This window comes from Haliotis rufescens, unplaced genomic scaffold (assembly GCF_023055435.1).
Source record: "Haliotis rufescens isolate VD_foot unplaced genomic scaffold, xgHalRufe1.0.p SCAF_46, whole genome shotgun sequence".
Classification (NCBI taxonomy): domain Eukaryota; kingdom Metazoa; phylum Mollusca; class Gastropoda; order Lepetellida; family Haliotidae; genus Haliotis; species Haliotis rufescens.
Window position 1 is genome coordinate 1846645 of NW_025964179.1, and position 21885 is coordinate 1868529.

Consider the following 21885-nt stretch of genomic DNA (forward strand, 5'->3'; position numbering starts at 1 on the left):
ACTTACTGTAGTGCCATAGAGCTAAGGTGATCGTAACTCCCATATTTTAACATAGACTTACTGTAGTGCCATAGCGCTAAGGTGATCGTAACTCGTCTACTTTTACATAGACTTACTGTAGTGCCATAGAGCTAAGGTGATCGTAACTCGTCTACTTTTACATAGACTTACTGTAGTGCCGTAGCGCTAAGGTGATCGTAACTCGTCTACTTTTACATAGACCTATGAGTGTCGTAGCGCTGTAATTGCTTTGTGAAACGGATCCCAGACAATCCAGTGATTGATATTATGAGAAACGATCCACGCCGTCAGGTACGATGACACACAATCAACCAAGTCACTGAACCTGACCACATGATCCATTAAGCGCCTTTTATGATCAGCAACAGTTGCTAGGGACCTTATCTCACCCGGAATCCCCACGGGTAACTTGCAACCCTGAAGCTGGCATACACAAGAACCATTTTCACCGACACCAGTTTGAGCAGTAGAGAAAATATTCTCATCTGCAGATTTCACTGAAGCGGACTCCACAGGATTAAGCATAGGAGAGGTAGATCAGGGAATTTTAGTGAGTGTCTGTTGTATTGTTATTGCATGATACATGGTACAAGAGCTTGAGAGTCGTGAATGTGAACTGTCCTGTTATTTAGGTCTTGATCATCATTGCATACTTTATCGTAGGAATCTGTTTTCAAACAAATATGATCTTCATCATCTTCATCCACGTGAGGAAAACCTCAACATTTTGTTTATATCGCCGAATTAAAAACTTTTTAAGTTAAGAAATCAGAATCTATCGTTATGTATTGCTGTTCAGGATTGTGTTTGCAGTCGTGCTGGGACGAGTCCAAATTTACTACCCGGGTACCCTACCCCCTATTACCTGACCCTACCCGGGTAGCCATTGTAGGTCTCAAGAGATACAAAGTCGGAAAGAAATGTGAACATTAGTGACTTGTAGTGTAACCGCAGAGTTCTGGATAATTGTAGGCACGGTCGGGTAGCCTAGTGGTTAAAGCGTTCGTTCGTTACGCCGAAGACACGGGTTCGATTCCCAACATGGGTACAATGTGTGAAGCCCATTTCTGGTGTCCCCCGCCGTGATATTGCTGGAATATTGCTAAAAGCGGCGTAAAACCATACTCACTCACTCACCAACTGGATAACTGTCATTAAACAATATATCACGTGACTAACCACAGGTCCAGGTAGTCCTAAGGGTACCCGTCCCAGCCCTGGTTTTCACTAAATATGAATAAATACTACTGACAACAAGTTAAAGAACACCTACAAGAGGAAGGCTGTGTGTTGCAATACCCAGCAGCCATGACAGACTAAGAAGTCATATGAAAGAATTGGGTGTTGTTCATCTTCTTTGGAGTAGTATATATAATAATACCAGTGTGTCTCGAGGTCTGTGGCATGAATTGTTCACCCATTGTTATCACATCACTCAAGACACCTGTTTATTTACCCCTAGAAGAAGTTAACTACCACCCCATCTTCATTCATCTGTATGTATGTTTTGGAAATATCTCCATATGACATTGAGGTCAGGTTTAAGATTATTGCATGCCCCACAGACACAGTATACCGACTCCGAGCCGGCCAGTCCTTGTTTGAGCCCCAAATCCCGAGTGCCAGACACGGTAATGACAGGTAACATCTTTTAACATCTTTTGAATGACGTCACCAGGGATTGAACCACCAACCTAAACCTCTCCGGGCAGATGCTCTGTCCACTACACCACAGAGGCAGACTCCATTCTCAGCTCCCTGGGGAGATCCAACCCCAGCTGCCTGTTGATAACTTTAAAACAGACAGTTAATTATCAATCCTATCTTGTCAGAAAATAGTGATGCTGCAGGACTCCCTGGGCATAAAAAGCTTCCTGAGATCACATATTTTAAAATAAAAACCCTGAAAAACATTAATGTTTTACATTTTATTTCTTAAAAATGGTAATGATGAATGCGGAAAACTAAACAAAATGATAATATGGACTGACAATTATTATGCATCATTCAGTATCGTCTCCTAGGGAGCATCCATTTGATTTGGGGGGTGATGAAGAAGATGTTTTAAATGAAAAGTTAGTTAAAATTATGCCCAAATTGAATAGTTTGTCGACAGTGGTAAAAAAGATTAATAGTTTGTATTGTGGCAAATACCCAAGTTTTTACGTAAAAAACATTTGTGTTAATAGTGAGAATGAATAAATTTTTTGATGGGTCCAAAGAAATAGTTCCTTGTTTACACCTAGGGAAAAAATACATTGTCCTCAATTGTAAAATAATAGAAAACTTGGCATTATATTAATGTCTTTTCCAAACCCTTCAGCATTCCCGAACTTTGTCGTGGTGATATTTCCACAGAACTTTGGAGACGGAGTTACTGGATGGTATTGATAGAGAATCTCACCCGAGTGTCTTTTGATATCAAATATATCATCAAGAGTTGATAAAAGTGAAAAAACTCCGAGGCTTGCCGATTCTTTCAACTTTTTCAGTTTGTAGACAGTAATAAGCAGTGTCTTAAGTGTAAAAAGTACTGCCAACAGCTTCAGTAGCAGAGCCATTAGTGATGTCATTTGATTGTATGTCATGGTAACTAATGACCTCACAATGGTCTACAAAGTACTGTGATGCAATTTCATTGCAGCGATATCTACAATTAAGATATTGCTTCATCGCACCCAAGCCATATCTCCTGTGGGAGCCAGTTTGGATGATAAAATGAGATACTAACCGAGTTACAAGGGACAAGTTGAATTCAGGATATTAAGAATGAAAGAATCATTTTTGTTGAGCAATCTCTTGTTTGATTTGATGTGTTGAAATCTTATTCTCCAACGTGAAGGTAAGGCCCCTATGATACATGGCAGTGGTTCAGTTGATACCCAATATCTTGCTGTGAATCACCTCACAAGTTACAGACAGATGTACATTTATCTACTGTTAAGACAAGCGTTGATCGCCCTTTTCTTGATAAGATGAATGTCATGAATATTGTGCGAAACAATACAAAACATGTGAAGTCGATATCTAAATATTCTTGATGCAATCCTCTTTCACACTTTATCACACAGAAATTGACTGTTCCTGACACTTCTGTACAGAGATCTCAGAGTTCATGACAACCCTTTAAAGCTTCCGTACAGAGCTTCAGCTCATGTTTTCAATGCCTTTCCTTCAACTGATATTCAGCACAAAACATTCACACAGTACTTAATATGTCGTAGATGACAGTACTACGATCAAATAAAAACAGCACACTTGATCCATCCTCTTCTCTTGCTCGATTCCCCTGCAAGTTGTTCCTCCATCAAGACTATCGCCTCTTCTTTGCCCCCCCTCTTCCTCTCCCCCCGACCTTCGCCTCCTCAGCTGTCCTCTTGACCCCTCTCGCTCGTCCTCTGGTCGGCTTCACCACTTCCATATCCTCCTCCTCCGACTCCTCCACTTTTTCCCCCTTCTTCCCCTTGACGACTGCCTTCCCCTTCGCAGGACCTTTCCCCTTCCCCCTCGGTTTCTTCACTTCCTCCTCCTCCTCCTCTTCTTCTTCTTCAACAACTGCTGCAGCCTTCCCTCTAGCCGCACCTTTACCCTTGCCTCGCCCCTTCGGTTTCTTCACTTCCTCCTCCTCCTCCTCTTCCTCTTCTTCTTCTTCAACAACTGCTGCAGCCTTCCCTCTAGCCGCACCTTTACCCTTGCCTCGCCCCTTTGGTTTCTTCACTTCCTCCTCTTCCTCTTCTTCTTCTTCAACAACTGCTGCAGCCTTCCCTCTAGCCGCACCTTTACCCTTGCCTCGCCCCTTCGGTTTCTTCACTTCCTCCTCTTCCTCTTCTTCTTCAGCTGCTGCTGCCTTCCCCCGAGCTGGCCCCTTCCCCTTTCCCTTCGGTTTCTTCACTTCCTCCTCTTCCTCTTCTTCTTCAGCTGCTGCTGCCTTCCCCCGAGCTGGCCCCTTCCCCTTCCCCTTTGGTTTCTTCACTTCCTCCTCTTCTACCTTCTTTCCTTTTCCTTTTGGTTCTTTCTTAGGAGGATCTGGTTCCCCTGGAATCTTTCCACCAGGATAACGCTTGAGGACCTGGTTCCAACCTCCTGCAGACTTCCAAAATGTCCACTTGTAGCCATCGGTTTGGATGGAGAACTTGACAGCCTTGACAAGTCGGTCGAACAGTTCCTTCTTTGTTGGGGGCTTCAGCTTCAGAAGCTGAAAGATGACAAAAAGGTTTTCAGTAAGATGACCTTACTAAGCTTTACAAACCTGGGCCCTGTTCCACAAAGAGATCATAGCACTACGACTGTCGTAGGCCTATTTTAAGGTATTGGATAGTCCAGGACACTTCTACAAAGTGATTGTGGCACTACGACTGTCATAGGCCTATTTTACTGGTCATCATAAGTCCTACTTTGTACCAGTCATCGTAAGTCTTACCTTGTACCAGTCATTCAAGTCTTACCTAGTCACATTAGTGTAAGTCTTACCTTGTACCGATCATCGTAAGTCCTACCTTGTTCCAGTCATAGTAAGTCCTACCTTGTACCGGTCATCCTAAGTGTTACTTTGTACCAGTCAACATAAGTCCTACCTTGAACTGGTCATTGTAAATCTCACCTTGTACCAGTCAACGTAAGTCCTACCTTGTACTGGTCTTTGTAAATCTCACCTTGTACCAGTCATTGTAAATCTCACCTTGTACCAGTCATCATAAGTCTTACCTTGTACCGGTCATTGTAAATCTCACCTTGTACCAGTCATCGTAAGTCTCACCTTGTACTGGTCATTGTAAATCTCACCTTGTACCAGTCATCATAAGTCTTACCTTGTACCGGTCATTGTAAATCTCACCTTGTACCAGTCAACGTAAGTCCTACCTTGTACCGGTCATTGTAAATCTCACCTTGTACCGGTCATTGTAAATCTCACCTTGTACCAGTCATCATAAGTCTCACCTTGTACTGGTCATTGTAAATCTTACCTTGTACCAGTCATCGTAAGTCTCACCTTGTACTGGTCATTGTAAATCTTACCTTGTACCAGTCATCGTAAGTCTCACCTTGTACTGGTCATTGTAAATCTCACCTTGTACCAGTCATCGTAAGTCTCACCTTGTACTGGTCATTGTAAATCTTACCTTGTACCAGTCATCGTAAGTCTCACCTTGTACTGGTCATTGTAAATCTCACCTTGTAACAGTCATCGTAAGTCCTACCTTTTACCGGTCATGGTAAATCTCACCTTGTACCAGTCATCGTAAGTCTTCAAGTCAACGATCTGTTTCACAGCTGCCTTCATCTGCTTCACCATCTCTGGCGAGGGAAATCCCTGGTTGTCATCATAGCGTTTCAGGAGGTCCTTCCGGGATTTCCCAGCAGGCATTGCAATATCCAGGAACAACACCTGGAAATGAGAACATATTCATGACTATTTGTGGTCATATTCCAACCACAAGTTTACAAAAATTTACACTCTCCAAATGACTTTTTTTTCTGGCCCTCCCAAGTGATTGTCCACATTTTGCATGAGCTAGATTAGTTTTTAAGAAAATAGATGCACAAGGTTTTGTAGCTCACCAGACTTAGGTAGAAATAATGATATGACATTTCAACCTTATTTTGTACAAACATCCAGACTGAGTCTGAGAAGTGAGTGTCGTTCACCTGAATATGTAATCAACACTTGTCAACAACGTCAACACTTAAGAAAAGCTATCTGGTGACACCTCCATCGGTGGTCGCATGTGAAGAACTTTCTGATCTAAATACGTTTTGGAAGGAATGTAACAAAAAAAACTGAGAGACAAGGTTCTGTAGCTCACCTGAAGAAATAAAGTTATGACATTTCAACCTAATCTTGATATTCAAATAGTAAAACACAGTAAAACCCTGATTTGAACAAACCCTGAATTTGTCATGAGGAGAACCACACACGCTACATTCATCTTCCTCGGTTTGGCAATTTCAGAGGAGAGGTTTACAGAGCCAAAAAATGCACTTGGAGAGATTTTAAGAGCATTGTCACCACAAGGTCAACATTTACTACAAAAATGGAGTCCAACTACCAAATTTAGTACATTTCTTTGTTAAAAAAATAGTACATAAAAAAATAACAATAATGAAATTGGTTCAAACCACTCGGACAATTTCAGGTGTCATGTTAAGGTGGGAACTAATGTGACGTTACAGCTTCATTGATCCAACAGTTGGAGGATATGTTGACCAAACTAATGTCCACCAATGACAGACAAGCAGGCCATGACATAGGTTTACACTGAAGGACAAGCAGGCCATGACATTGGTTTACACTGAAGGACAAGCAGGCCATGACATTGGTTTACACTGAAGGACAAGCAGGCCATGACATAGGTTTACACTGACAGACAAGCAGGCCGTGACATAGGTTTACACTGAAGGACAAGCAGGCCATGACATAGGTTTACACTGACAGACAAGCAGGCCGTGACATAGGTTTACTTGGCAGACAAGCAGGCCGTGACATAGGTTTACACTGAAGGACAAGCAGGCCATGACATAGGCTTACTTGGCAGACAAGCAGGCCATGACATTGGTTTACACTGAAGGACAAGCAGGCCATGACATAGGTTTACAATGACAAACAAGCAGGCCATGACATAGGTTTACTTGGCAGACAAGCAGGCCGTGACATAGGTTTACACTGAAGGACAAGCAGGCCATGACATAGGTTTACTTGGCAGACAAGCAGGCCGTGACATAGGTTTACACTGAAGGACAAGCAGGCCATGACATAGGTTTACTTGGCAGACAAGCAGGCCATGACATAGGTTTACTTGGCAGACAAGCAGGCCGTGACATAGGTTTACAATGACAGACAAGCAGGCCATGACATAGGTTTACTTGGCAGACAAGCAGGCCATGACATAGGCTTACTTGGCAGACAAGCAGGCCGTGACATAGGTTTACAATGACAGACAAGCAGGCCATGACATAGGCTTACTTGGCAGACAAGCAGGCCGTGACATAGGTTTACACTGAAGGACAAGCAGGCCATGACATAGGTTTACATTGACAGACAAGCAGGGACTTTCAGTCAGGTGAGTGAGACACCATAGAAATAAGGGCATGGTTTTAGTGCTGCTCCAAGATGTCATCTTCCCGAGGCAAGAGAGTTAACTGACTATAAAAGTCCAGTTTCCACCCTTGCCGAACTAGGCTGGTATTATGGAGTTACATTTTGGCTGGACTAACGAGTCTATGCATAGTCCAATCAAAATCGCGCACCGAGATCGAAATCCGGTTCGTAAAGTGTCATGCATAGTTCGGTCGACTGCAGGATTTGCAAAGCATGTGCACCGCTAACTCGTTGCCAACAAATATTTTCTATATCTTTTCATATTTTTAATCAAGGTGCTCACGTGATTTGATGCATTTCGCGATGTAAGACTTGTTTGATCACAATATAGATATTGATTATCGATCAGATCGTCTTGACTGGGCACCACCGTTTTGTTTGAAGCAAATGCTAGTAATACAAGAGGTTGAATCTGATTGGTCAATAGGAGAGGCATAGAAAGGACATAACTCATAATAGCCACTGGTGGCGCTACGATCGTGCCCAGGAATTCCAGCCTAGTTCGGCAAGGGTGGAAACTGGACTTTTAAAGTCAGTTAACTCTCTTGCCTGGGGAAGATACAAGATGTGACCATGTCCCTTGTTTACCTGGAAGGCGAGTAGTTTCCTGCTGACCGCAGTGCGCGTGAGGGTGTTGGTCAGGCGGTAGTCCATGTCGGTGTCCACGTACCCCAGCTTCTCGTCATCCTTCACGTACCACATCACGTTCCGCTTGAACGACTCGGAGAGATAGGCGTTGGCTGCCTCCTGCCACCTGTCAACACACATAGTTACAGAACAATGATGAAAATACTACTAGTAATACTACTAAAACTAATACTAGTGCTGACCCGTGAAGTTGCAGGGTAGAATAGGTCTTCAGCAACCCATGCTTGTTGAAAAAAGCAACTATGCTCTGGTCCAGACTCGATTTTTTACGGGGCGGTCGGGTAGCCTAGTGGTTAAAGCGTTCGCTCGTCACACCGAAGACCCGGGTTCGATTCCCGACATGGGTACAATGTGTGAAGCCCATTTCTGGTGTCCCCCACCGTGATATTGCTGGAATATTGCTAAAAGCGGCGTAAAACCATACTCACTCACTCACTCAATCTATTTTTTACAGATCGCCGTCAGAAGCATGTGCTTATCCTCAATTTTATTTCAACATATAAATGTTATTCAGATATATTGAGAGTTTAGCCAAGTGTGTATTTGTATCTTCAAGGAACAAAGATTGTATTCTTAGAGAATACCGTATGAGCTGTGAGGAATGGCCTGTTCTGAGTGAATTAATTTTGTTGCAAATGATTGATGGCGTCATCCATTGTTCATGACGCTTCCAACAGTATAATGCGTCATTGTTCCCACTGAGCTGATGTCTCCATTTGAGGTCAGGAAACCCACATTGGTCTACATTTTCTCAGAAGAAAGACTCGCAACTCAGAGTTGTGGATTATTTGTCCCTTGTTAATTAATGTTAAAAGCTCCTTGTTAAGGCTCAGAAAATAAATTTTATAATACAAAAGCACACAAGGATAACAATCGCTTCATCTGATGATGTCATTCTTACAATAATTCATTTAAGGTCCAAGCCATTATTTCACTCACTGAAGAAGTGTTAGACACTGAGCAGGAATACAATGATGTGACTCCCCATGTATTTACAGTGCCAAGGAATTGCATCCATGTTTGTTTAAATAAGCACTCACACAGGGAAACATCTATAAAAGTTTGGGAACTTAGGCAACAAATTTTCAAGCAAGTAGTCATTGCATCGATGTATGTGTTATGTCTGTATGTACTCTCAATGTAGTGGTCCATGGGAGATAACTCCGGACGGCTTAATGTGTTCATGGTATGGTCTAGGGGAGATAACTCCAGACAGCTTATGTTATAAAATGTACTCTTCAGTTAGGGAGTAAGAAAGGGGGGACTTCCAAGATGTCTGCCTGCATGAATGCCATGTGCTCTGTGTGAATTAAAACCCTTGTTCTACATTTCCTTAATCCATTATACAACAGTATGAAGCTCAGGGATAATTCTAGGGTGGGGCCTTGTGTGTTTAGACCCTATTAAAATTTGAAAAAAGGCCCACAAATTTCAAATACCTTTGGGCATTTTAACACATTTTAACAAATTTTCACTTAAAGGGCCCATGTCAGAAAAATCCTAGACTGAACCATGGGAGCTTATTGGAAGTTGCTCCTGCCAGGTGACCTCATTTGCATATCTACCAGGTCATGGTACCATCTTTATCTGATTGGTATATCGCATCACAAACTATGGATTAAGTGATGATAATGTTCTTCAGGGACAGTGTCTGGACCATACCTGTACTTGCTGGAGGCCGTCAGCAGAAGCAGCCATTCACCGATATGAGGACAGGCTTTCTTTGTTCGATTATCCTCCGAATCGATGAATTTCTGCAGAAAATACAACAAGACAGTTAAACTATTGCATGTTAATAATGAAGCAGACATAGGCTTTATCCAGCACAAGAACATTGTGTGGTTTGGATGTGAATATGTTGGAGAATATGGAGACTTTCAGCAATGATACACAGGAAGAATTGGCCTTCAGCATCCCATGTTTGCCGTAAAAAGCGACTATGCTTGTTGTGAAAGGCGACTAACGGATGGATGGTCAGACTCGATTTTCTAAAGACCGCCATCATATAGCTGAAAAAGAACTGAGTGCTGCATTGCTTTTAGCAATGATCATATACTGCTGCACCGTTGTTGCAGAAGCACCAAGAATGGATCCATGTTTGGGAATAGAAAACCCGGACTAACAGCAAGGTTACAGATGTGACAATGTTTCCGAGTTACCAGAATTCAGAGTTACCAGAATCCAGTCCAACAATGATGCAGAAGCAAGGCAAATACAGAGGGAGTTTTACTGCATGCACCAGATGGGATGTGAAACCCAAAAACCCACACAGAATGATCTTTAAAAAGTACCTTGACCCAAGGGCACATAATCCAATCTCACCTTCAGCCTCTCCTCTACGATGTCCTGCAGTTCAGTGTATATCTCCATCGCCCACAGGAGCAGTCGATGTAGAGCAAAGTAACCATTGAGACTGTTCTCACTTGTGTGTTGGGTTCCTTTGGAGAATTCCACGACGGTGGCGCTCATGAGGTTGGGGATGACCTTGAGAACCATCTCGGCAACGGTCTTCCTCTTGCAGCTCGGCAACAGTTGGGCCAGCTCCTTCATCGTGGCTTCAAACGTGGGCTGGATCTCGTTGCCATGCAACGGGTGGATGTAGAGTGGGAGGAAGTACTTCAGGTCTTCCTTCATCACACTCTGGACCTTGCCCATGGACTTGTGCATCCCGTAGTAGGACTCCCCCGTCAGGAACTCGCAGGGCGTTGTCAGGGAGGGTCTGCTGGGGGGTCCCGACACAACCAAGCCATAACCGTACAAATCATCCCGAGATTTGGGCTTTGCAACTTTAAATCGATCCTTAGAGATGTAGTCGATAATTTCCGGTTTTCCATCATCTTTGACCTTTGGTGCTTTGGCAGCTGGTTTCGTTTCTAATGAAGGATAGGGCTTCTTGTAGGTGTGGCCGCATTCTTTACAGCTGAAGCTCTTGGACAGTTTGAGGTTGTTGTCGTTCGCATCTTTCATCCAGGCCCAGGTCGATTGCTGCGTCTCCGCCAGAAAGGAGATGACGTTCATCAGAACGGTCTGAATGGTATATCCAGGGGACCAGCCCAATGCCTTCTGATCTGCCCATTCGGTATGAATGTCAGCAAAGTCACTGAAAATGTTCAGACAGATCTTTGTGCCGCGTTTGCCTGGTTTGGTTGCTCCACTGTTGTACTGGAAGCCTGAAGGCACAAACTCAGCACTTGGGGAGTCGTAGGGGTAGTTTTTAGGGAAGAAAAGGAGCAGGTGATAGATAATGTCGTCCTGTTTAATGTTGCAGTGCCACTCGAACATGTCTTCATCTAGCGGGGCTGCTGAAACATTCTCAACAGGGTTTTGGTTGAGCTCCTCCTGGTCGAACATCAGCCGACGCATTGACCGCTTTCTCACTGCATCTGCGAACATCTTGAAGATTTGGGCAAAACTGAAACAAACATGAGAACTGTCACAAAAATGTCAATAACTATTTGATACTTGGCAAGTTCTTGACCATCTTCCCAAGGCTAGAGAGTTAACTGACTTTAAAAGTCCAGTTTCCACCCTTGCCAAACTAGGCTGGAATTACTTGGCTCGGTTGTAGTGTAGGTATAGTGTGGATGTGGTGTTGATGTAGAGTGGATGTAGTGTGGGTGTAGTGTGGGTATAGTGTAAGTTTGGTGTGGGTATAGTGTGGATGTAGTGTGGGTGTAGTGTTGGTATAGTGTGAGTATAGTGTGGATGTGGTATGGATGTAGTGTGGGTACAGTGTGGGTGTAGTGTGGGTACAGTGTGGGTGTAGTGTGGATGTAGTGTGGGTGTGTTGTGGGTGTAGTGTGGGTACAGTGTGGGTGTAGTGTGGGTGTAGTGTGGGTACAGTGTGGGTGTAGTGTGGGTACAGTGTGGGTGTAGTGTGGATGTAGTGTGGGTGTGTTGTGGGTGTAGTGTGGGTACAGTGTGGGTGTGGATGTAGTGTTGGTACAGTGTGGGTACAGTGTGGGTGTGGATGTAGTGTGGGTACAGTGTGGGTGTGGTGTGGATGTAGTGTGGGTGTAGTGTGGGTGTAGTGTGGGTGTAGTGTGGATGTAGTGTGGGTGTAGTGTGGATGTAGTGTGGGTATAGTGTGGGTGTAGTGTGGATGTAGTGTGGGTGTAGTGTGGGTGTAGTGTGGATGTAGTGTGGATGTAGTGTGGGTACAGTGTGGGTGTAGTGTGGATGTAGTGTGGGTGTAGTGTGGATGTAGTGTGGATGTAGTGTGGGTGTAGTGTGGATGTAGTGTGGGTATAGTGTGGATGTAGTGTGGGTGTAGTGTGGATGTAGTGTGGGTGTGGTGTGGATGTAGTGTGGGTACAGTGTGGGTGTAGTGTGGATGTAGTGTGGGTGTAGTGTGGGTGTAGTGTGGATGTAGTGTGGGTACAGTGTGGATGTAGTGTGGGTGTAGTGTGGATGTAGTGTGGGTGTAGTGTGGATGTAGTGTGGGTGTAGTGTGGATGTAGTGTGGGTGTAGTGTGGATGTAGTGTGGGTGTAGTGTGGGTGTAGTGTGGGTGTAGTGTGGATGTAGTGTGGGTGTAGTGTGGGTGTAGTGTGGGTGTAGTGTGGATGTAGTGTGGGTGTAGTGTGGGTATAGTGTAAGTTTGGTGTGGGTATAGTGTGGATGTAGTGTGGATGTAGTGTAGGTACAGTGTGGGCATAGTGTGGGTGTAGTGTGGATGTGGTATGGATGTAGTGTGGGTACAGTGTGGGTGTGGTGTGGGTGTAGTGTGGATGTGGTGTGGATGTAGTGTGGGTGTGGTGTGGGTGTAGTGTGGGTACAGTGTGGATGTAGTGTGGGTACAGTGTGGGTGTAGTGTGGGTGTAGTGTGGGTACAGTGTGGGTGTAGTGTGGGTGTAGTGTGGGTACAATGTGGGTACAGTGTGGGTGTAGTGTGGATGTAGTGTGGGTACAGTGTGGGTGTAGTGTGGATGTAGTGTGGGTGTGGTGTGGGTGTAGTGTGGGTACAGTGTGGGTGTAGTGTGGGTACAGTGTGGGTACAGTGTGGGTGTGGTGTGGATGTAGTGTGGGTATAGTGTGGATGTAGTGTGGGTGTGGTGTGGGTGTAGTGTGGGTACAGTGTGGATGTAGTGTGGGTACAGTGTGGGTGTAGTGTGGGTGTAGTGTGGGTACAGTGTGGGTGTAGTGTGGGTGTAGTGTGGGTACAATGTGGGTACAGTGTGGGTGTGGTGTGGATGTAGTGTGGGTATAGTGTGGATGTAGTGTTGGTGTGGTGTGGGTGTAGTGTGGGTACAGTGTGGATGTAGTGTGGGTACAGTGTGGGTGTAGTGTGGGTGTAGTGTGGGTACAGTGTGGGTGTAGTGTGGGTGTAGTGTGGGTACAATGTGGGTACAGTGTGGGTGTAGTGTGGATGTAGTGTGGGTACAGTGTGGGTGTAGTGTGGATGTAGTGTGGGTGTGGTGTGGGTGTAGTGTGGGTACAGTGTGGGTGTAGTGTGGGTACAGTGTGGGTACAGTGTGGGTGTAGTGTGGATGTAGTGTTGGTACAGTGTGGGTGTGGTGTGGATGTAGTGTGGGTGTGGTGTGGATGTAGTGTGGGTGTAGTGTGGGTACAGTGTGGGTACAGTGTGGGTGTAGTGTGGGTACAGTGTGGGTGTAGTGTGGGTACAGTGTGGGTGTAGTGTGGATGTAGTGTGGGTGTGGTATGGGTGTAGTGTGGGTGTAGTGTGGGTACAGTGTGGATGTAGTGTGGGTACAGTGTGGGTGTAGTGTGGGTACAGTGTGGGTGTAGTGTGGGTGTAGTGTGGGTGTAGTGTGGATGTAGTGTGGGTGTGGTATGGGTGTAGTGTGGGTGTAGTGTAGGTACAGTGTGGGTGTAGTGTGGATGTAGTGTGGGTACAGTGTTGGTGTAGTGTGGGTGTAGTGTGGGTACAGTGTGGGTGTAGTGCGGATGTAGTGTGGGTACAGTGTGGGTGTAGTGTGGATGTGGTGTGGGTACAGTGTGGGTGTAGTGTGGATGTAGTGTGGGTGTGGTGTGGATGTAGTGTGGGTGTGGTGTGGGTACAGTGTGGGTGTAGTGTGGGTACAGTGTGGGTGTAGTGTGGGTACAGTGTGGGTGTAGTGTGGATGTAGTGTGGGTGTGGTATGGGTGTAGTGTGGGTGTAGTGTGGGTACAGTGTGGATGTAGTGTGGGTACAGTGTGGGTGTAGTGTGGGTGTAGTGTGGATGTAGTGTGGGTATAGTGTGGGTGTAGTGTGGGTGTAGTGTGGATATAGTGTGGGTGTGGTATGGGTGTAGTGTGGGTGTAGTGTGGGTACAGTGTGGGTGTAGTGCGGATGTAGTGTGGGTACAGTGTGGGTGTAGTGTGGATGTAGTGTGGGTACAGTGTGGGTGTAGTGTGGGTCTAGTGTGGGTACAGTGTGGATGTAGTGTGGGTGCGGTGTGGGTGTAGTGTGGGTGTAGTGTGGGTACAGTGTGGGTGTAGTGTGGATGTAGTGTGGGTGTAGTGTGGATGTAGTGTGGGTACAGTGTGGATGTAGTGTGGGTGTGGTGTGGGTGTAGTGTGGATGTAGTGTGGGTACAGTGTGGGTGTAGTGTGGATGTAGTGTGGGTGTGGTGTGGATGTAGTGTGGGTGTAGTGTGGGTATAGTGTGGGTGTAGTGTGGATGTAGTGTGGGTGTGGTGTGGATGTAGTGTGGATGTAGTGTGGGTGTAGTGTGGATGTAGTGTGGGTACAGTGTGGATGTAGTGTGGATGTAGTGTGGGTGTGGTGTGGATGTAGTGTGGATGTAGTGTGGGTACAGTGTGGGTGTAGTGTGGATGTAGTGTGGGTGTGGTGTGGATGTAGTGTGGATGTAGTGTGGGTACAGTGTGGGTGTAGTGTGGATGTAGTGTGGGTGTGGTGTGGATGTAGTGTGGATGTAGTGTGGGTGTAGTGTGGATGTAGTGTGGGTACAGTGTGGATGTAGTGTGGATGTAGTGTGGGTGTAGTGTGGATGTAGTGTGGGTACAGTGTGGGTGTAGTGTGGATGTAGTGTGGGTGTGGTGTGGATGTAGTGTGGGTGTAGTGTGGGTGTAGTGTTGATGTAGTGTGGGTGTGGTGTGGATGTAGTGTGGGTGTAGTGCGGATGTAGTGTGGGTGTAGTGTGGGTGTAGTGTGGGAGTTCGAGGGTAGGGTTGTGAGGAACAAGTTGCAAACTTTTAAATCAGTTGGGAAAGGGTGACCAGGGTCTAGTTTGGCTCAAACGTTGGACGTACATATGTACATTATGTATTTCAATAATACGAAGGTATTTATGTTTTGTTCATGTCATTGAGGTCCATAGATTCATTAGTATTTTATTCAGCAAGCCTTATTTTCATCACTTATATATTTATGCTGTCATTTGTAATTTGCAAGGACGGATAATTTTATTATTTGTGGACTAAGCTACGGCCTTGGTATGTGATGAACTTACAACGCAACAAATACAGTTATCTTTTATGTTGTTTTCACTCATGAGAAAACATATGATTCTAGGTTTCATATATGTACTGTAGAAGAAACTTATTAAAATCTCTGTATATATGAGTGAATAGACTCACCATTACGTTCGTGTAAGAACAAAGGTCGTATGAATAACGGTAACATCTACATAATATGTGAAGCGTCATAAAATAACTATGAAGAGCTCCACAAAGGAGATAAAAAAGTTGAATATATATATATATATATATACTTATATATGTTATATCGATTAGCTTACAAAGAAACTAAATTATGAAATGCATGGGAATTCATTGTCAAATATATATATATATATTTTTATCGATTTGAATCTCTGACATACAAAATTCAAATCGACAACAAAGAGATAACTGGCATCGATGACCTGAAAAACGCCCATTTCCTTGTTTTGTGGCGGGCCTTCATTGATTAATTTCCCGGTCGGGTAACTCGACATTGAGGATGTCACTTTCACATGATCTTCTCAGCACATGTATCAATTAAATAAGAACACTTTCAAGCAATGTCGGTCGTGAACACGCCTGCATTTAGCCGCATAACGCATACACGTCGCGTTATAAATATAGGTTATATAGGTATAGTTAAATATAGGCAATCTGGTAGTCTGGACAACGAACCGGTGAATATTGCGACAGATATAATAACATAATATCAGGTAAATTGTGTAAATGCAATACTTACTTTGGACTATAAAGCTTTATATTCTGTTTAATCAAATCAGGAGAATTATATCCAGAAATATGTACGAATGTGACCCTATCGACACTCCTACTGCACGACGCTTGTCTCAGTTCCACACGATGTGGCGTGTGCAAAACTAGATCGGAGTTTATATAGGTGCCGGCGTCTAGCGAGTCAAGACGAGTTCAAACCTGTCCGCGATAGTCTGTCGTCTGCTTGTCAAGACACGTTAAATAAACACTAAACACTAACCATATATCGACCAACCAAAGCCAGGCTTTCTAACAACACAAGGCTTTTCATATCAGCCTACAAGAGAAGCGTTCTTTCAACAGACCAGGACACAGCTGGTTTATTCAGAAATAGTACTGGCAAATTAGCCAACGATTATTTTTTTATGTATTATGGAACGTTTGTTTTTTCTGTTACATTTTCAGTTATTCGTTATCATGTTTTTATTGTTTATGTCGATTGGTCGATCAATGCAGGTCAACCCTTACCAACATATCATTATTAACATAAGCGCTTCGCTTGTTTACGAATCCATTTTCACGTGAAAATATTTTGTGTGAAAATAAATATGTTTAAACCAACCCTTTTCAACAAAAGGATTTGTATGTCCGCCTATTGGCTTGTTTTTCTATAGCGAAACAGCAATATACCAGCTATAAGACGGCCGCTGGCTGTAAAAAAAATGAGTTTGGACCAGACAATCCAGTGATTGACATCATGAGCATCGACCCACGCAATTGGGATACGATGACATACATCAACTAAGTCAGCGAGCCTGCATGACCAACCGATCCCGTTAGTCGCCTCTTAAGTCAGGGACTGACACAGAATAGTTTTCATACAAAAGCCAAATTGTAGTTTCTACTGACAGTTTACAGATTAGTTTCGTGGAATATATCTATTCATATCATGGGCGGATATAGCTTTTTTAAAAAAAAAGGGGGGTGGGGGGGGGGGGGGGGGGGGGTGGGGGGTGGGGGGTGGGTGCACAATTAAGATCTATTTATTGTCTTTGGTGGTAATGTATACAGAAATAAAGATTTTTTTCGAAATAAAAAGGGGGGGGGGGGGGGGGGGGGGGTGCGCACCACATTCAGCTATATTCCAGCCTTATGATGATTGTCTGTAACGAATCGAGTCTGGACCAGACAATCCAGTGACTGACATTGTGAGCATCGATCTACGCAATTGGGATACGATAATATTGATCAACCTATAGTCAGCGAGCCTGACCACCCGATCACGTTAGTTGCCTCCTACGACAAGCATGGGTTGCTGAAGACCAGTTCCAACCGGGATCTATGAATCACTATGACATCATGTGTTCGCTGTGCAGAGTTACGTCCCTTGGTCACCCCATCCACCTATGATCGTGGGTTCGAATGTTGGTGACACTTAATGGTTCATATAAATGTTTTATGCAAAGGTAAACAAACAAACAAACAAACAAACAAACAAACTTGTCATCGAGACAAAGATTGGCAAACATGGAAATTTACCGCAATCTTGATGTAACTCAAATCTGTTTACGATAATTTCATCTTTTCGTCTTAACACATTTGATTACATAGGAGCAGGTCTCAAATTTTGTATGTATTTTGTTTAACGCCGCCCTTAGCAACATTCCAGCCATATGACGGCGGCCTCATCACCCTATCCCGTGATTCGCCTCTTGGCAAGCATGGGTTGTAAAGACCCATTCTAACCCGGATATTTAGAGGGCTCGTATCAAGTGGGCAGTGACGCTAGACAGATGGAAAACATGATTGTACACAGACAGATTGTGTTTCAGTAAACAAGAATAATCGTCTTCTCACGTCTATATACATTTAGTTGTCCAACCACATGGTATTGTCAAATGGTCCAGTAAAATACTTTTTGTTTATTTGTTGTTTGACGCCGCACTCAGCAATATTCCAGCTATATGGCGGCGGTCTGTAAATAATCGAGTCTGGACCAGACAATCCAGTGATTTAAATCATGAGCATCGATCCACGTAGTTGGGATACGATGACCACACGATCCTGTTGGTCGCCTCTTATGAGAAGCATGGGTTGCTGAAGACCTAGGCCTAGTGGTTAAAGCGTTCGCTTGTCACGCTGAAGACCCGGGTTCGATTCCTCACATAGGAACAATGTGTGAAGTCCATTTTTGGTGTTCCGCGCTATATATTGCTAGAATAATGCTACTAGCGGTGTAAAACCTTACTCCCCTCACTTCCCAAGGGCAGAAAGAGTCTGGGACGTCCCTACAATCCCAACAAAAAGTACACTCTCTGTACATAGAGAATACTACACTCATTCTCGTTAGATACCATTTTTTACGAAACGAGTGGACTTTCTAAAAGTTCACGAGTTACGTAAAAATGGTATCTAACGAGAATGAGTGTGGTATTTTATTTATTACCCACGTTAAATATATATTTAAGTGTAAATACATAGCAACTTTTGTCCGTTGACAGACCAAACTGAAACCGGTTGCAAAATCTGGTTGCGCATGAATATTGATATCTGCCCAAATATTATATAATGTCTGTGGAAGCTCAATGCATAACTTATATAGGATGCAAACCGAATTTGATGCGTGTGACTATCTTGTTTGGTTTAATAAAGTGTTTGTTAATATCCCTCGCTCACATGAGATTGTTTCAGTTCTGCCTTGTAGTTGCAAAATGAATGACGTCTCGCGATTTTTTCATGAATGAAAAAAGTAGTCCCGGTGTGACAGAGGTCACGGTTATCCAATCAAAACGAATGAAACAAGGTCAACCTTGTACGACACACGTGTGACGTACGGATTTAGTATCTTACCACCTGTATCTTCACCACGTGGGTAATGATGATGTTACTTCTAGTTTGCTACTTGTCTGGCCAGGGGTCTTGGACATTGGGATCACTCAGAGCTGTGTTTGCATCATTTAAACTCTTGGCGAAAAGCAACACGGCATCAGGACAAATCCCATCTGACCCGTGAAGATCCGGGATAGAATAGGTCTTCAGCAACCGACTAACGGGATCGGGTGGTCAGGCCCCCTGACTTGATTGGTGCACGGTCATCGATCCCAATTGAGTGGATCGATGCTCATGACATCAATCACTAGATTGTCTGGTCCAGACTCGATTATTTACAGACCGCCGTCATATAGCTGGAATATTGCTGAGTGCGGCGTTAAACAACAAACCAACCAACAAATCCCATCTGGATAAATTGCCCGGCCGCGTCATACCAAAAGACGTTAAAAGATGGTACTTCTTGTTACCCTGCCTGGCGCTCGTCATTAAGGGGCTAAAACAAGGAATGGCCTGTTTGGGGTCAGTATAATGTCTGAGTGGGGTATTTATGTTAAACTGCGGCATGGTATCTCAGTGGACTAGCACTAAAATCAGTCGGGGCTAATACAAGCAGCCACACACAAACACCAACGCTCACGCGTCGTTATATAAGTGAAATAATCTAGGACTCGGCATAAAACCCCATTTCACCTCACCTCACCTGGATAAATGTGTCTGTGTTAGAACTAACAGTGACCTTTAGATTCCTCTCCAGGTGTATAGAAAAGGTTCATGACAGAATAGTATGATGTATGTTTTGGTGGTTATAGTGTTATAAATACTGCACGTTGAACTCGGTCTTCTAATTTGACCTAAGCATCTGGACTACCAGTAGGCCAGCGTCCTGTCACCGTGACATTCTAACGTGGTGCCAGTACTCGCATAACTCCCATACTTTAACATAGGCTTACGACAGTCGTAGCGCTAAGATGTTCGTAACTCCCATACTTTAACATAGGCCTACGACAGTCGCGCGACGATCGCTTTGTGGAACGGGACCCTGAACTAGACACAAAAGAGACCAGTGAGATCGCTTCATCTGTTTGTATATTTAGACCTGTGCATAAAGATTCAGGGTGACAACACACTCTCCACAAGACTGTATGATAATAGGGATGACTTTCCCGTTGTGGAGCAATATTCCTGCAGCTCCAGCCCTTGTCTTCAGTTATCAACTTCTGAGATACAATCGAGCATGCTCTTTCTACCAAGATTGTAAAAAGCGCCGTACACCTCTTGACCAGAAGTTGTTTGATCATGGTTACCATATTTAAGGCCTCAGTAGAGCTTCCAAAACGTTTTATGGCAGACATGTGAACATTTTCAAACTTGAAGCATCAGTGACAAAAATATGAAGTCCAACGCAATTCCCTATTTTTACTTCTATCACATGTTCGTGTTTTTTTCAGGTGAACAATTGATTTGCCATTGCATGTGTTTGTGACAGATGCCACTGGTCGGGAAGGATATGCTCACATTTTTGCGACGACCTGGTATCATCACCATTTGATAGTAATTCATAAACACATGCTCAATATATAGTCGGAATCGTACAATCAACTCTGTTTTGGCAGAGATTCCTTATGTCAATGGAGAGAGTTCTTGCTTTTATTCACTAGCCTTAGTTTGATCTAGTTTCTGGTCAAGGAGCTCAGTCATTACATTTGCTGGTTGAACAATGTCAGAATCAAACAAAGTAGTTTTTGTTGTCATTGATTAAGTCAAACAATCTCGACCAGGTATTTTTTTAACACCTGTAGATCTTGTAGCACTTTGCTGAAACACATCAGCATGTGATATGGTGCTGACAAGCCTAGAAACAGAATCAGGCCAAACTTGGATATGAGGGGAAGTGAAATGGGGTTGAACGTCGTGTCCAAGAGTGTTGCACTTATATAGCAACATTGGTGTGTACATGTGTGCATGCATGTGCGTGTGCGTGTGCGTGTGCGTGTGGCTGCTTGGACTTGTACAGACAAATGCAAAGTTTATAGTGTCATCCCACTGAGATACCATGCCGCAGTTAAACTGGAATGGCCCACTCAGACACAGTATACTGACTCCGAGCCTACCAGTCCTTGTTTTAGCCCCTTAATGCCGAGCGCCAGACAGGGCGAAACGTCGCATCTTTTAAAGTCTTTTGGTATGGGGCACTCACGGTTTGATCTTCTGCTCTCTAGGCGGCACTATACCACGGAGGCGGTCAACTGGGATTTGAATTTATAGGTTTCTGGCACACCTAAGGGAAGCAGCTCCATTCCAATAAAGCTTCCTTTATGTCTCTGAAAGTCAGAGTGATCAGGAAGGTCTCCCTGACATTTTTCTTTGTTTAGTTTAGATGATGCTTCCATGTTGCTGTAACTGAAGGAAGCTGTCAAGATTGATTCTCCCTTGGTTTGAACCATACCATCTAGTTTGTTTCTTGTGAAACACCTCACTCACCAATATTCCAGCTGTATGACAGCAGTCTAACTGAAGGAATCTGGACCAGATGAGCCAGTGACTGATATTATGAGGAACGATCCATGCTGTCGGGTACAAAGACACTATCAACCAAGTCATCAAGATTCACTCACTCACCCATTAAGTCACCTCTTGGGACCAGCTCTCACCCCAAATACAGGGCACTGTATTACAGAGGGAGGCGGTTAGAGATTGCCAGACATGAAATGAACCCTTCCCTTGAAACAGAATCAAGCCAAACTTGCATCAACGTCTTTCTTTCAACACTTGTCACCGCACCTATCAATATATACTGCTTAAATGTTCCAGGTCACGGACTGATATGAAATTAGTGAGCGAGTTAAAATTGAAGGTCGCATAAATATTATTGCAGCCATATAGCCATGAGTGAAATCAATTTAATAATGACCCTTTCAGGTCTGCCAAACATTGCCCTGATGCATGGCTTCCAAGGTTTCATCTTCCTGATCCATGACAGGCTGACTACAGACTGTCTACAGGCTGAAAATGCTCTAAAGTAGACACAATTTATGGATAACAACTTCTTTATTTTACTGTAATGGTGTTGATCCTTATCATTGTCAAGCAAGCAAAACAGTAAAATAAAGAAGTAGTCCATAAATGTGTCTACTTCACCATCGGTTAACTTCTAAAAAACACATATCAAGCA

At 44.0% G+C, this 21885-nt stretch overlaps 1 protein-coding gene across 1 annotated transcript; it reads right to left on the minus strand.

Moving 5' to 3' along the window:
- Positions 1 to 1934: 1934 nt before the first annotated feature.
- On the minus strand, positions 1935 to 16094 carry LOC124141593. The gene is made up of 6 exons (XM_048383208.1): positions 15910 to 16094; positions 10088 to 11177; positions 9428 to 9519; positions 7706 to 7871; positions 5246 to 5407; positions 1935 to 4216 (listed from the first exon to the last, which is right to left on the minus strand). The coding sequence occupies exons 2-6, from the start codon at positions 11156 to 11158 to the stop codon at positions 3335 to 3337; spliced, it is 2373 nt and encodes a 790-aa protein (XP_048239165.1). The 5' UTR covers positions 11159 to 11177; positions 15910 to 16094; the 3' UTR covers positions 1935 to 3334.
- Between the last annotated feature and the right edge of the window lie 5791 nt (positions 16095 to 21885).